General features: G+C 41.4%; 1 protein-coding gene across 6 annotated transcripts in view; it reads right to left on the bottom strand.

Annotated features, from left to right (window-relative positions):
* Positions 1 to 17,196, bottom strand: part of itpr1b (inositol 1,4,5-trisphosphate receptor, type 1b) — a 130,051-nt gene that overhangs the window by 49,371 nt on the left and 63,484 nt on the right. For 2 of the 6 annotated variants that reach the window (XM_049581621.1, XM_049581651.1), the window contains exons 41-44: positions 9,155 to 9,190; positions 8,173 to 8,220; positions 6,719 to 6,848; positions 2,830 to 3,017 (exon numbers count right to left, since the gene is read on the bottom strand). In XM_049581621.1, the coding sequence (XP_049437578.1) occupies positions 2,830 to 3,017; positions 6,719 to 6,848; positions 8,173 to 8,220; positions 9,155 to 9,190 (402 nt within the window). The remainder of the gene's footprint in view (positions 1 to 2,829; positions 3,018 to 6,718; positions 6,849 to 8,172; positions 8,221 to 9,154; positions 9,191 to 17,196) is intronic. The other 4 variants (XM_049581631.1, XM_049581661.1, XM_049581640.1 and 1 more) reach the window with 3 other exon arrangements.

Raw genomic sequence — 17,196 nt, 5'->3', positions numbered from 1 at the left:
TTAGACCTTAAGTATATGCTAATTTAGACTTAATAGGCTATTTACCTTGATTATAAGGCTCAAACATGTTTTGCGGCTCCACACAGATTTTTTCAAATTATTCTTGGTCAAAAATGGCTCTTTTAATGGCAAAGGTTGCAGACCCCTGAACTAGAGTAATCTTGAAGTTATATTCCCTTCATCTGCACTGCAGCCTCTCTGCTGTTGTCTGACTTCACTCTGTTGAGTTTGTTTGTGTGTGTGTGTGTGTGTGTGTGTGTGTGTGTGTGTGTGTGTGTGTGTGTGTGTGTGCGCGCGCACATGCACTGTGAGGAGGAGGTCAGCCCTGACATGCAGAGAGCAACTTATTTCTGAGTTTCGAAAATGAATAAATAAATCAATCAACATGATGATCGCGCATTACATGGCCAGCTTCAGGAAGTTCACTGGTATTGTTGGCTTGTAAACAAATGCACACACAGAAAGATTTTTTTGACAGTTGTAACAGACAATACCGTTTTTTGTCTGTAGGGGGACCCCGTGAGGTAAAAACTGCTTGAACTACAGCTCCCTTTTAAAGGTCCATGTGTGGTCGGCGTGACAAGATTCCAGCATCATATTCCATTTACCATTATTATCTTATCTTTCACATAATAATCCAAATCATAGCCAGAACACAAACTACACTTAAAGAGCGCAGAGCAAAATGCTGGTGAGCAGGCATATAAAGAACGGAGATGTGGGGTGTCAGATCCATAGAAAAGAGACGGAAAACTGGTTTGTAATGGAAGAATTAAGAATTACAGTTGGTAACTTTAATGAAAATAACTTTTGTCATATTTGCTTAAAGTGTCACTTCATCCACATCCACATAAAAAAAAAAAACATGTCCCTCCTCCTCCTCCTGCTATTGCTTCTCATTTGCTATAATGCACGGAAAACAACCAATCAGAGACGAGGAGTCTCTAATGCAGCTGCCAATCACATTCGATCAGCGCTGCCTACTTTGACAGTTTGACCGCAGTTCCCAAGTGGTAGCTGACATGATTAACAGCTGCGTTAGAAATTCCTCAGCTCTGATTGGTTGTTTTCGTTCACATGCAGAGGAATATGACTATTTTCACAGATCATCTGTCTCATGTACTGCTGTGAGGATATAGTACTGTTTCATTAAATATGACAGTAAGTTATTTCTAGAAAAGTTACTAACCACAGCTTTAACAGGGCTCAGCAGGCAGACATGCTGCTCCACCACAAACATCTATAAACGCACAATCAGGCATAGATTCTGGAGATTATTTTTACAACATCAAAGTTCTGATAGTAAGTTAGTTAAAATCGACTTTACATTGGCGTTGGGAAAAACAGCGATCATTCCTTTAATCGTTGAGTTGCTGTAAGGAGCGGCTTTTCCTCAGGTAGCACCACAGAGCTACTGAAATCTATTGGCTCTCTCTCAGGAGGTCTCTGAGGGGTTGTACCTTTTATTGCCATCTTTCCACCAGCAGAGCATGACCCAGTTAGGCTCCGGTTGGAATGTTAGGAGGCCCAGGGCTCTGGCCGTCTATCAGCTAGGCAGAGAGGCAGGCAGCAGCTTATGTAACAGGAGTCATGTCAGTACCTTTGTGTACATCGTGTGCACAGAGATGTTTAACCAGTAAAGCTGTTTAATATTCTTTGCAAACAGTAAAATGCATCCAAATTAATGAAGTTCATTTGTGCAGTTAAAACCTGCATGACCACACTTTTCTTCGTAGTTTCCCTTGTCATTAGAAAGGGACCTTTATCACTAAATTAGCTTACCTGCAAGTTATGTTTCATATCACTGTTCAGTGAAGGAAGAGTCTGAAAATAGTGCACCCCTTTCTATTTATTCAATCCTGACAGTGAGAATCAGAATCAGAATCGGATTGATCAATAGGATTCCCAAAGATTCCCACCCACTCGTAGCAACACCATGCAAATAGGAGCCTATTATGCAACAGGCCTGTTTATGCAAGAGAACACAAAGGAGCACAGACACACACGCAAACCACAAAACCAGAATACACTGACAGACGGCTTACAAGCAGCACACGCCCTCACACACTTGGTCAGAAATACATGCATGCACATATTCTACTCCATGCATGAGGACATACAAGCCTACTTGCACACACACACACACACACACACACACACACACACACACACACACACACACACACATCACCCTGCAAAGCTGAAATGAAGCAGTTGCAAACACAGCAGCTCTCTCTCCTCTCAACCTGCTTGCTGTGAGCTTCGCAAAGAGTTAGTGTTGCCTTAGCAACCCCCGGCTGGCTGTAGGGAGGCTATGACGTGTTTGGCTGTACAGCTTTGACCTCTCCCAGCAGACTACTGTTGCTCTTCCTTTCTGACTTCCCTTTCTCCTCTACGTTGCCCAAACTCACTTTCCCTTCTTTTTTTTTTTTTCACAATTCAAAATGTCAATAAGTTCAAACATGTCAGGAGTCTTTCTGGACCCGACTCTGAAGTCTTGCTTTTAAAATGTGCCCAGGTTGCTACACTGACAACTTAATCTCTTTTCTTTTCCCATTTGAAAGCATCCTTGGTCACTTCGTTTGCCTCTCCTGACAGCAATGGACCTCCAGGGGAATAATTTAAATTCTTCACGCCACGGCTTTGAAGCCCGGAGATAACATCCTCGTGTTAAGATTCTGCTCATGCCTCGTTGTAGAGAATGCTTTTAGTAGCCCCATTTAATTGCGGGTTGGACATGTGAGTGTTGGTCCTCATTAACACTTCACATCCACCCTTGTCTGAGCTGTTTGTGCTTAGTTCTCTTAAACCCAGTGACCCGCACTTTACCTGGATGACTGTGTTTCCACCCTCCAGCAAAGCGATGGCCAACAGTATGCTCTCCTGGAAGATTCGGTCGCTGGTAGCGTTCATGATGAGATCAATTACCAGATCGGAAGCCCCTTCTTTGTCCAGGTGGCACTGGACCTCTGCCAAACTCAGCTCCCCTCGACCTCCAACTCCGGAGCTGACAACTACTGACACAGAAGTGTGAATGATTATCATCTACATTACAACACTGATGTATTCAGACTTCAGACAGGTTACATCATATCAGAACATGGGTCACAATCTATAGTCATAATCTCTATAGTCATATCTAATGTGTTGCCACAATATGAACAAATTAAGGTAGTGTTATTGTTAGCCATAGCCTGCTAATAACAAGAAATAAATGTTTGTGGATCCACAGAATGTTTGTTTTCTTTCTTTTCTGTTTGACATTAAAAATCAACTTCATTCTATTGTAGTGTTCTCAGCTCTAAAACAGAACATGTAATATGGTCAGAACATTCGTCTGGGTGCTCTTAATATCATCTTGAACATCTTACACCATTATTGTCTATGGAGCAGCTCAAGACTGTATACCATATGACATATCCAATTTGAGCTTAAGCACGCTAGTTTTTGGATTCGGGAGAGAGCTGTGCATGTTAACTAATATTTTTGGACTATCTTAGACTAAAGGGATAACATGTAAGGATTTTGAAAATGGCCGTAGTTCCTCTTTAAATCAACATATTTCCTTGATTAATGCTAAGTTAGCTGTGGAATGATTATCAAGATCCAGTGAGGGTATAAAGGGGAAATTAAAGGACTGCAAGCAACTCAGACTGCAACAGTTTTCACCAGGATTATTTCACTCACAAAACTATGGATGCCTGCTCTCCAAAAACTGCAAAACAAATCTACCTACGGGTAATTAATAAAGTAATCTGAATCTGAGATATTATTACATGAAAATGTTACATATAGTGGCACCCCAAAAATGATCTTTTTTACATCAATTACCCATCCAGCGTTACATTGAACTTGTGAAGAGAACATTTTTCCTCACGTCTCTGCGTTGAACAAAGAATCCAAATACTGAAAAGACTCTTGCTGAATTGAACTAAAAGGGAGCTACATTTGACAACAGCAAAACTAATCTAAATGTCTGTTTACAAACTCTCACACAACTTGCGCAGTATAATTCAGGTTTCATTCATTCATTCATACTCTCAGTACTTCTCAAACACGTGCATTTTCACTAAAACGTTACTATTTTAAACATTCTTGCATTAACAGTCTCACGCACGGACGAGTAGCGAGCCTCATCAACTCAATAAAATGCAGGAGCAGAGTTCCAATGCACATGCTTGCCCGGGTGCACTACCCGTATGCAGAATTGTTTTAAATAGTAAGATTTTAGTTTAAATGAATGGGTTTGGGAAGTACTGAGCCTACGACTGGATAACTGAGACTTGGATTAAACTGCACAAGTTTTTTGAGAGTGTGTAAACAAATGTTTTGATATGGTTTTGCATTTGTTAAATGCAAACCCCTTTAATTCTGATTCATCAAGAATTATTTGGACTCTTTGTTCACCATGGAGACTTCAGTCTTCATGAATTCAACATATAAGGGGTTGGGTAAGTGATATATACATGACCATTTTGGGTGTGAAGTAATCCTTAAACAACAAGTGCAGGGGTTGTTTTAATTAGATTTATATTAGACACCATTTAATCAAAGGAGGTGCGCAGCATAGAATGAACCACAGGTGTCTTTTTTATCCACTCAGCCATAGCGCACAAATAACATCAGATGTCTCTGTAATCCGTGGAGCTACTTTAACTCCTGCTGCTGCTGCTGCTGCTGCTGCTGCTGCTGCTGCTGCTGGCTACCACAGCCAGCCAGGGAAGCGGTGGTGAGATAACAGCACCCATCAGAGCCATCTCTGGCTGGGCGAGCCACTGAATCAACAACACATCCCATTCTAGACAGAGCTTGGCTCTCTGGTCGCCTGGCAACAACACAGCCCACGTTACGCTGAGGAGAGAGCCAGTATGCTCAGTAGCACAGCTGAGGTCCAAGGGCTTAAAGGAGTACAAGGCTATGGCTGTGAATAAGATCTCCTTTTTTTCCTCTCCGCTCTAAAGCATTAGAGATGAACGATGAGTCATAGCTGTGATGAGAGACACGGAATGACTCGCTGGAATGAACAAATGTCAGTTACGGACAATCTATTACATTTGTGAATGTCAGTCTTGATTAAACAAAGATTGAGGGAGAAATGTGTCCTTGTAAACCCAATGCACATAGGCCTAAAATGTTTACTGCTGTATATAACATAGCATTGTCTAGGTGAGTGATGCTGACCCACATAAAGGTTATGTTGCATTAACTCCTACCCTGCGGAAACTGTCAGCGACGTCTGTCACTATGACTACTTTGTAACCTGTGTAACTAATAGACAGACATTTTCGAACTTCCACATAATCTGTAAACACTTTCCTGTGAACTTCTAACTCATTCAAACCACAATGTGGACAAGTTTCACTAACAAATGCATGAATATAACAGATTTATTCATGTGTAAATCAACATTTGATTGTCAAGAGATTATCTACCACATAGATTTGACTAAAAAATAACATCTAATCAGTGAAACAGAGAATGCCTTGTGCATGATATGCTATCATTTAAAAAAACACTCCACATCTGCATGGATTATCATAAAGATCATCATTCCAGATCTTTATATGTTCTGGTGCCTTATGTCTTTTAGCAGATTCCACATTTGGATCAAAAGATTTTCTTGGACGACATAAAGCAATTCTGAAAAATAAAAGCTTAATAAAACAGCATTCTGGAAGGTTGGGTATGTTTACATGTGCACTAATATCCCACTATTATTACTAATATGACAATATTCCGAATTTGATGCAGGTCATATAAACAGCATATTTCATTTGGATAATTCTGAATTAGGCCTGATTCCCAACATAGCATTTTCCCATTAAGACATGTGGAATTAGCTAATATTAATCAGGTTTTATGAGCGTTCTTTGGACATGTGCATTCGTAATAGGAGTCTCGATTGGCAGTTTGGCCTCTTGTCAGTTTACAGTCAGCTCTGTGTGTTTTCATGGACAGTTGTCCACAAACCAACTCGCAGTTTATAAGGCCGGTGTAGAGATGCTGCCCAAAAAAAAGAAGCCCATAGTTCTGGTCGGAAGAAGAAACACACCTACTATGAAGGACCTCGATATCAAGAGGTTTTTGAATATGAGCAAATATCGCGACACTGACCTTTTCAAGAAGGTAGCTGAAGGAATTTGAGAAGGAGGCTGTGTTTACACGGTTCAACAAGTCGAACACTGGTGGAACATTTTGAAAAAAATCCTGGGACAAGGAACAGCCATTCCACTTTTCCATATTTTTGACACAATAAACTTATTAGGATACGTTAATTGGAGTATGCACAGCTGCATGTAAACAGCTTAGTAGGTATATTGTCCTTCCAGAATCAGGACAAAAACTGGAGTATTTTGTGCATGCAGATGGAGTCACTGTTTCCTGGCTGATGAAACTATATAGTACAACAGTTTAGGCCAGCTGCTATTTCTTTTGTTTTCAGTTTAATTCAAGTTTAAATGGCATGACTAAGGTTCAAAGATTTCATATTTTTCATTAGCATTTATTTATAATACATTATTTATTATTTATAATTGTTTATTTATTAGATGTATTTTTTAACTAAACTATTTTAGTGTCTGGTTCAGTTCTTTTGTGCTTTGTGTGTTAACCTTGCTGCAGCACTGACCCAGTTTTTCAAAGTAAATCATTTTCAGAATCATCTTATCTTTATGAGCATAACCATACAGACACACAGATACTGTATTGTTACACACACCTGTAGGTGATTTTCCCTGTGCTCCAGGAGACAGTGGACCGTTGCTGAAGGTTGTGAGGCTATCTCTCCTCTGGCCAGGTTTGACGTTCCCATAGTATCGGTTGACCAAGATCTGCCGCAGAGCTTCGCCCTATCGGTGAAAATAGACGTTAGGAGAAGAAGTCCAATATGAGTTACCATGTCACAGAAATGGAGCTGGAACCCAAAAGTCACTGTTTAATATTCTAATGCAGCAGTGCAAGACTAGAAAATGAATGCAAGAATACACTTAATCCTACTAATAGTTTGATGTCCAACATCGAAAAGCCCACATTATAAGGCTGTGAAAAGTAACAAGGTCACATACACGCCTCTTTGGAAGAACTTCTTAGATTCCCTTTGGAGAAGCTCACGGCAATAAAATAAAAGAAAGACTTTAAAATTTCTGTAGATGTAAAGACATTGTGTATTAACAAAAGAAAGTAAAACATATTAAAACTACAATTACTGCCTCCTTTCGTATGTATGCCTCTGCCAAACAGTTGAGCTGCAGTTACAGTTTACATCATGTCTGTCCGGACTCTTATGTAGCCATCCCAGAGGACAATGCCTCAAATATGGATGTTGCTGCAAAGAAGCTACAAATTCCAAAACACAGAAGATTTATACAATCAGCACAGCTTCAAGGTGGACACCTGAGATTAGTGTCACCAATTCAGTATCTGAACAAATGGTTTCCCTTCTCTTCCTGATACACGGTGTTGAATAATGGACAGAAAAGGGTTTTTACAGGACGTTATGATGTCACAGTGAAATCGACCTTTGACCTTTTGGATATCAAATGTCATCACTTCATCATTTTATCATATTAGACATTTGTGTAAAATGTTTCATAATCAGTGTTTGAATTTTTGTGAGCGCACAGTGACTTTCGACTTCCAAATTCTATGTGTTGTTGAGTTCAAATGGACGTTTGTGCCAAATTTGAGGAATTCCTTCAAGGCGTTCCTGAGATATTATGATCACAAGAAAGTGATGAATGCACATGCGTAAGATCATGCCTCCAGCACCAAGGCATAAAAACTAAATTACCCATAAAAGTAGCTTTGCCATAGACTTGAAGTCTAATCCTAATAAGATATCAACCTTTGAAGAACCCAGCACATTGCATCTCTGTATATGACCTCTGCCCTCTGACCTCAGTCAGTGAAGTTCAAAGGCAACATTCAGTGTTTCCCCATACTGGTTTGATGTAAGTTTGTGCAGCACAGTTACCTATACTTTTCCTCTGGGCCAAACATATCACAAGCCATCAAAGAAGAGATGAACACCCAAAGTTAACGTCCGTATTACTGACAGGGGAGTGAGTGAGCGCCATGCTGTGGAAGCAGTGCATCTTAACAGTCAGTCAATTGTCACCCATCAATATGACGGAGGCCTGCACCAGACCACAGCAAACCAAACTCAGTACCTACCCTCCTTTGATCCTCCAGTTGCTTCTGTGGCTGGTTGGGATCAAGCTCCTTAAAGGTGAGGTGAGTAAGCAGAAAGCAATAACATAAGAAAAAAAAAATAAAAATAATAAAGAAAGGGTCGGAAAGGAAATTTGGGAAAGAAATTAGAAAACAAAACAGGGTGTTAATACAGTGCAAATTAGTTACCCTACTAGCATGCAGGAAACTGGGTGCAAATTAGATCACGCAGTTAAGAGGGAAGTGGTTGTTTCAGGGAAGACGTGAGGTTGAGTCAAAGTCATGCAAGGCTTCGTGCAAGGACGGACTGACATTCATTCTAATTCATCATACACAGAGTTAGTTAAAGTTCATTTCATAGCTTATTTATGTCCACTCTTAACAGTCTGGTATGGAAATCAAACACTGACGTCTTTGGCCTGTGGTGCCTCTCTCATAACTCCACAGTCACAGAGGCAAAAGAGTCCAAATTATTTACATAAGAGAATGACAAGCTGCCGGAGGGGGAGAAACACAAACCATGAGAATGAAGAACGAAAAAAAAAAAAAAACTCTGTCCAGGTTACATAATAGAGCCGTGAGCTACTGACACACACTGTAAGCACCAATCTGGCATGGAAAAACACCTCACCCATGACTTCAACCCACCCACCCCACTGAGAGAAGGTCAGGACACTGGAATTTGCTCAAAGACCAAGAGGAAGAGGGTACTACTACTAAGAGCAAGGGAAGAATGGATGAGTGGACAAATGGGAGGCGGTGCAAACAAGGGTCGATATGTAGCATAACTGAAGCTACACAAAGGGCTATATGCACAAAGGGGGCCCTCAAAAGAGGAGATATAACACAGGGATGGGATGTGACTCTTATCTATATGTAGATAAAGAGATGTTTGACACAAGTGTAATGGGATGGAGTTGGATGATCTTTGATCAGCAGTGACCCATATTAGCTGGCAGCACGCCAATAGGGGTCTTTAACACACCTCAGCAGGGACTTCAGGCTCGGGTGGAGGTGCCAGCTGATTGGAAATAAAAGGATGATGTTAGTCAGAGTTTGAAGATGTTGAATTAGTTATGTTGCCTCCGAAGAGAAGCACCCTCCTTAAAAACTCTAACAAACTTCTCGTCCCTAAAAGCTGCTATTCACTGACGCTTCTATCTGGCTTTCTACTGCTCAGTCACATGCACGTCTGCACATCATAAATGTGCGTGACTTACAGAGCCGGGGGCAGAGAGGAAGCGGACAAAAACAAGTTGAGACCTTGGTGATAATGGATTGCTTACAGTATGTGGGGAATTATTTTAGTTCAGTGTCTCGTGTTATGTGTTTTCATGGAGCTAGTCTGATGGGACAGCATGGATGATAAGCAGCATTAACCTAGTGCAGCAAGAAAGCAGACACACTGTGTGTTGACCTTCACCACACTATAGACCTCCGGCTACTGTGGCGTGTTTAGTATTGTGGTTCACTGTTAACCACTTGTTGCAAAGTGTTGTTGTCTGGCTGTCACTCTACATGACAATAGGTCAGGGCAAATAAAGCAAAAATATGCACTGTCATCTGTGTGCCAGTATGTACATTCATCTCAGCGTGCATGTCTGTTGTTATAAAGACCACATAAGAATTATCTGTTGAAAAGTTTGTCTCAAAAAAACAACAAAAAAAAAAAAACAGAAGTGATACGACAGTAGTAAGAAAAACAAAACATGTATGACCTAATCACCAAATGTCACGTTTTTCCGAAATCTGATTAAGAAGCTCAACTAATCCTGGAACAGTGAATGCTGGTTTATATGCCAAGAGCTGCCATGGGTTATAGAAACAACTCATTTTCAGTACATTTTCAAAAAAATCTGAAGCCAAAAAACCAGGTTCAACAATTCAGTAAAAAAAGGGGTCAAAAAGAAAAACAAGTAAAATCATAAACATAAAATGTTGCTGATTGCTGCAGCCAATGGCAAGAAAAACAATTAAATAACAATAATTAAAAAATAATCTAAAAATTGACAACCAAATAATGAAACATAAATAAAAGGTACCAGTCTGAAGAGAGTAACTTAACAGTCAAATCAGTTAACGGTTGAGTGACTTGTCACTTTGCACAAGTTCTTAAATTCATAAACTTAATTTAAAATGAAGCAAAAGAATAAAATACAATTTGGTAATAGCCTACAGAGCATAAAGGCATTCAAATTGTTAACAACGAAGAAGTTAACGACCCATTTAACTGAGAAAGCTAAAAAACAACAACAACCTATACACACACACACACACACACACACACACACACACACACACACACACACAAAACCTCACTGCAGAAAGGGCAGCAAATGTGGGAAACTACACAACAAACATGGGCATGCACTATACCTTCCTTTGTGACCCAGTCATGCTGGTTTATGCTGATTCATTGTGCAACTGGACAGGAATTTCCCCATAACAAGCCCCCTTGTACGTCAACACTTTGATTTCCACAGAAAAACGGTGATGCCTCATGAATGCAACTGAAGCTATAATCACCACCAGCACTAACTTCTTCAAATTTAGTTCGAAATCTAACCACTGGTGGAACATGATAACTGTCATATGTGCAATATGACCTCATTCGCAGTGTTGACAACCATGAACAACACGCCTGGAATCTTTTTAAGCGTATAAAAAGGTGTATCAGCTGGACGGCTTGACCCCATAATTGTTACCATCAGTTCCACTTGTTTTGCTCTCCAGAATGTGTGATTAAACCTCCACAGACAAATAAACACAATTAGTTTCCCGGGCATTTGTGGAAACAGAGGCAGTTAAGGTGATGTCACTGCCCAAAATAATCTGTATATTCCTCCGGGGATGCTGCACCTTTTGATGGACAGCCAGCAGTCACACTATCTCTCTGTTTACAATAACATAACTAAGATCCTCGCCATACTCCTCAACAGCCAGACACTGTGAGCACTGCTTTACCTCACCTCACTGGGAAGCTATAAAGGAAATTGGCTGTTCATGATAAAGAAAACAAGTGTTCAGGAAGAAGGCCAGAAGCACGGTTTAAATAGCACTCTGCTGATAGTATGAATTGGCCTGTAAGTGAGGCGAACGTCAAACAATTAACAGGTGTTATGTTGGCTGAAGGGCACACTCACCACCCAAAGTGAATCCCAAACTTTCCAATGCCACCCCCTCCCCTGCCTAAGTGGAGGTGCACCAAAGCTACTGTCTCCTAAAAGACATCTCTGCTGCACTTTTATTGCCAATTACCACTGAAGGTCACACATCAGTGGAGAGTTTAAAATTCCAGGAAAACTGAGTAAGATGAAAAAAAAAAGGGAAAGAAAATTGTTGGCTCTTATGTAACTGCTTCCTGAGAGCTGGCTGGAGCCCAAGAATCGTGCAGCATTAAGTTAAGGAAACTGGGCCAGCGCTCCATGTTGCTGTGGCACGTCTGCAGCTCCCCCTGTTGACTGAGAAAAAAAACAACAGCCCAGAGTCTCCTGATTTCACCCACAGCGGCAGGCAGGAGGATAAACCAGGACAAGCAGAGTCTATCTGAGGGCAGTTTGGCAGAGTGAGTGATGGGAGTGGCAGCTAGATAAGCTGCATACTGGAAAAGTTAGACAAGACAGTAGAGGAGAGAAAGACAAGGCTGACAAAGTGAAAGTAAAATGGACAAATATTTGTCAAAGGAGCAGCAGTGATGTAGTCTGAAAAATGCACGAGTTAAAAAAAGGAAACAGTAATCTAGAAATCTCGAGCTAAACAAAAAGTGTGGTCAGGATAATGAGGAGATAAACATAGATGAACGGAGAGCAACAGAAACACATTCAAGCACACACACAAAGACCACCACCACACTAGCATAGAAATAGTCCCTTATGTAACCTCAGCACCGTCTTCAGCAAACCGTATTACATCACTACAGTAAGACCGAGACATCGTCTTCATCTGACCTCTCTGACCTTCCACAGTCTCACAAATAAAGACGCTCACACGCAAGTAAAGGAAAACATAAACCCGTGCAAGGATTGATATGATCAGGCCTGACAATGAGAGTGGCAGGCCGCTCATGTCTTGTTTTCCCCGGGCTCGCATTTTATCACATTTCTATTTTTGGAGGAATGAGATAACCTCTGCTAATGGCTGAACCGTCACTGTGCTTTATCCTGCTCTCTCATCACCCCTCCTGCATACACACACCCACACACACACGCAATCCAACCCACAGACTGAGCATGCAACAACTCGAAGTATGATGGGGTCTGTCAGACAGTAGTGAAACTGACAGCTGCAGTCATTCCTCGAGGCCTGTGGGTGGGAGCTGGGTGTGTGATGGTAGGTCAGGGAGCAGCAGCAGGCTAAACACTGGGGTTGCATAACAGATATCGTGGCAGTTTATCTTCCTCCTGCTAAAAGGAAGTTGGGGTTTTGGCCTGACTGTCTCCCACCTGAATGATATCCACACACATGCTGCCAGCCGTCAGTCAGAACACTGTTTGCTGGTGTTAACGTGAGTGTGTGCATGAATGAGTGACATACAGCATGTGCTGTGGGGGGGCTGAGGGAGTATGTGTACATTCTTAAAATGCATATGGGAGGAGTTGATGAGACAAAGCGCCGGTCTCTGAGAACAGCCCTGTTTTTGTGGAAGTTGGGGATTTCCATCTCTACAGCACCAAGTGGCATGTGTAAGGAGGGAGGGAGGGAAGGAGGGAAATAAAGACAGAGGCACAACAGAGAGACTGAGAGCAGATCGCTTCCTGGTAACTCTGGAAAGACCCTTTCAGACAATTTCTCCATTCCCCCCCAACTAACATCATGCTCACTTCCCTTGCACTCACCACACTCTGGATTGAGTGACTAGTCTTCAGTGTTATTTTCCTGCTGGTTATTGTCCTGCTCTGACAACGTGCACTTTCAGTTTGACTAATTCAATTATTTCAAGAGAAGCTCCCTAAAGGTGTACAAACATTGAAGTTCCCACGAAATGAAAATTTCCCGGTTTTATTCCCATGCCCCTGGTTTAACTGAACATTTGTCTCTTGTTATGCCAAATATATGTAAAAAGTCCAGTCCAGTAAGACTTTGGGTAACTAACTGGCCACACCAGTTATATAAAACCGCACTTCACCGTTGGTGGGTTGTAGTAGCTAGCTAAGAGAACATTATGGAAAGACATAGGAGTAGATGTGTGTTTACATTCATTCATTCATCTTCTAACCCCGCTTCATCCTCTTGAGGGTCGCGGGGGGGCTGGAGCCTATCCCAGCTGACATTGGGCGAGAGGCAGGGTACACCCTGGACAGGTCACCAGACTATCGCAGGGCTGACACATAGAGACAAACAACCATTCACGCTCACATTCACACCTACGGACAATTTAGAGTCACCAATTAACCTAGTCCCCAATCTGCATGTCTTTGGACTGTGGGAGGAAGCCGGAGTGCCCGGAGAGAACCCACGCTGACACGGGGAGAACATGCAAACTCCACACAGAAGGGCTCCCACGCCTGGGATCGAACCGGCAACCCTCTTGCTGTGAGGCGAGAGTGCTAACCACCACACCACCGTGCCCCCTGTGTTTACATATTAGGCAAAATCTATGTTTTCATTTCAAAATAACGTGGCTGAGGTCTAAATCATTCATCTCTCCCTTGTCCTCCTACTGATCTAATGGCGAGGGGTGTGTATGTGGAGCCAACAGTCCGCAGCAAAGTCCGCTGTAGCTCTGTATCGCACTCAACTCTAAGCCTGCCCACTTCTTAGCAATCCAATCAAATGAGAAGGATTTGATTTAAATCCCTCTTGTAATTGTAAAACGCTCAGATATACAGTTTCACTGAGAAATACATCACAGCACAGAAGCTAAAGACAATTTAACCTCCATTTTACAGGGACTTTAAGGTGCTGTGCCAAACAAAGTTTGTAAAACAATCCAAACACGGAGTCCACAGACTAGCTTTTCTCCAGAGCATTCAACCACATTACACACCCCTAATCAGTGGACTCCATTGACTCCATGGAGTTTGCTCCATTGGAGATTAATCTGTTGGCATGTGAGCTTAGTAGCCTCTGTGATTTTCTCTATAGCACCTTTAGGACTTCTTATCTACAAAAGCTCCAGTAAAAAGATAAAGAAGACATTGATTTGCGACTGTTTTGTGAAACTAATGTTTCCAGGGTTAGTCAAGGATGGACTAAGATACTTAACCTTAAAGGTATACTATACAGGACTGTCAGTTACTGTTTGTAAACTCGCTCGCCAGCAAAAGTAAAAGTCAAACCCAGATTCCCTCTCCTTTGGTATTTCGCCTCGCTTTATTTGCATTTTTTTCAGCATCGTGCCTCTTAGACATGTGCTGCTTTCAGTCTGGCAACTTTACAACAACTTTACCTGAGCACTGTGGGGGTCCATGCTCATAAACGTCCCGAACACAGAAAATAAGAAGAAAATAAGAAAATACAGGGAGAGGGCAGAGTGGAAATATATGGAAAGATACACCCCCACACACTAAGAGTGTGTAATAAGTGATGATTGAGAGGGTTTACTTCTGTACGAGTCTCTTCATTGCTTTTTAGGGAAACCTTGAACAGTATATCTTTTAGTGAAATTGTAACAGCTACTGTGATCACATGGCAGCTCCATTTGCTGATGAAGACCTTGTGATATGGTTGAAAGCTCCAGCAGAAAACTTAGCGGACCTTGAATAAGGACTGTTCTGTCAAATTTTACTGTATATTTCTAAATAAAGTAATTAAGTATGAGTTTTACAATAAAAAACAACTGATTTGAGAGCAAAGCAACACAAATAAAAAACTTTTAAAATAAGAAAAACTAATCAAACAAAAGCAATAAATACAAAAAAAAAAAAAAAAAACAATGCCCCCTTTTCACTAGATTGGCTCTGGTTCTTGAACCAGTTCTCTTTAGGATTCAGGGAGCCTCGGTGCTATCTCTCGAAGCAGCCTGTGTTTTCACCAGTTTTGAGGCACTGAGCCATGGAACTATTGTAATCATGGATGCGTCACAGAAGTAAACAGTAGTAGCAAGATAGACAATCGCATTTATCACCAGCAAGCGTTTGTTCTGTTATTACAGATATTTGTTTTATCCAGAAGATATGCATGGACCAACTATTAATGATAAGGAAATGATTTCGCACTTGACTTTCCATCCTCTCTGTCCAACCTACAGACACGCCTACTGATGTCATGGTTTGCACTTCAGGTCAAGGAAAATGTGCTAGTTTTTGGCTCGAGCTGTGAGCCACCTTTCTGGGGGTTCTGAATCAATTTATTTCGGTCAAGTAGAGCAGACCAACTTTAAGTCTAAGTAAAGAGAACCCCAGCAGTCCAGATGAGTGGACACACAGATCACTTTTTACAAAATTTCTGGGTGTTAAAAACAATTTTTGGTTATTACAGCTTTCTAAAACTAAGCCAAAATCTATTGGTGGTTGTAATTATTGTTCTTTAAAAAATATCACCCCTACAAAATAAGCCAACAAAAAGGAAAACTAATGGCTTAACTAAATGTTTCGAAAACAACTCTCCTAAAACTATGAATAGCCTTGTCTAGAATAGGTCCCCTCCTATGACATTAGTCACGAGTGACATGTGAGATACAGCTTCTCTGTAATCACACCCATAATCCCTGTGACATACCACAAACAGAAAGAAGAAACCTGTTTCATCCACTTCCTTAAGGCTACAGGTCGTGACCACAAACATATTTTTGCAATGCATGCGCATGACATGCACACCGCCCCACACACAGTCCAGCCCCTCTGTGTTATGAGCTTTCTGTTGGAGTGAACTAATGGTGGACTATCCCAAGCTATATATACACTCACACCTGCTCTTGTAATGGTGGCAAAGGGCTTACAATATGCTCTGCCACCACCATCCATCAAAAGGGGGCTGTGCACCATGTAGACTGAGTGACCAAGAAAAACAGAAACATCTCACTGATGTTGACTGGTAGTAATAATAATAACAGTAATCAAGATTATGAACTAAAGATTAAGGGCAAGTCAATAATGAAAAATGAAATTGCATGACTGAGACACACTTCTCCTTAATGGGACAGGAGCATGAAGTTTAAAGAGACAAAATTCCAGCAGGTTGTTGTGTTCTGAATAAAAGAAAGAAAAAAGGAAATCACCCTCTGTCCCTCTACGGAAATTCCTGGGCCCAAAAGTCCCACGTAATTTGTGATGAGCAATCTTAGCTGCAGATAGGTGTTATAACATGCAAGCTATGGGACTGAACAGACTTCATAAAGCTGTTGAAGGGGATTAACAACAGTACACCTAAAATAGGTTCAAATGCTGTATGCCTGCATTTTCCAGATGTATTCAGTAAAATTGTTTTTTTCTAAAACCTAAGAGTGCACTCCAACATAGCAAGTAAGTACACGACCATTACAGGCACAACAGACAGGTATGTGCATAATGCGAGCTGGACATGCTAGCAGTATGCTACATTTCTAACATGGGGATCTGGAGCAACTCTTACAGGCACAACACAAGGAGGGATGGGCTGAGGCAACATCCACATTAATACGTTATCATTTTAAAATGGCACTTTCAAAACAAAAATGATCTCTGTACACAAGTGTTTGAGCACCATTTCAACAAGTAATGACCATGACCATTTACGTACACTGAGCATGCAGGTAAACTGGAGGCAGATTTTCTACTCTGCCGCTGCCTGCTTAGTTACAGAAAATCCTACAAAGATAGCGAAAAGTAAGACCGGAGATTTCTTGTTTTGGCCCAACGGAAAGGCGGAACTTTAACTGAGAGTAACCCATGAGTATAAGGTGATCGAGGCGGTGGAAAGCAAATTGTGAAAAGGACTTGTGTGGGAAAGAAATACCCGCAAACGTGGGTGCCTGCGTCATCATTTTCAAAAGTCTCAGTGTCCACGGTCCACCCATGCAGACTAAAACACAACCCTGGAGTTAAAACGGGGTCAGCAGCATTTTCAAAAGTCTCAGTTTAAGAGGTTCCAAAACGCCAGAGTAGTGTT

Source organism: Epinephelus fuscoguttatus, linkage group LG1 (genome assembly GCF_011397635.1).
Source record: "Epinephelus fuscoguttatus linkage group LG1, E.fuscoguttatus.final_Chr_v1".
Lineage (NCBI taxonomy): Eukaryota > Metazoa > Chordata > Actinopteri > Perciformes > Serranidae > Epinephelus > Epinephelus fuscoguttatus.
Note: the sequence above shows the minus strand (reverse complement) of the source record. Positions and strands in the feature narration are given on the sequence as shown.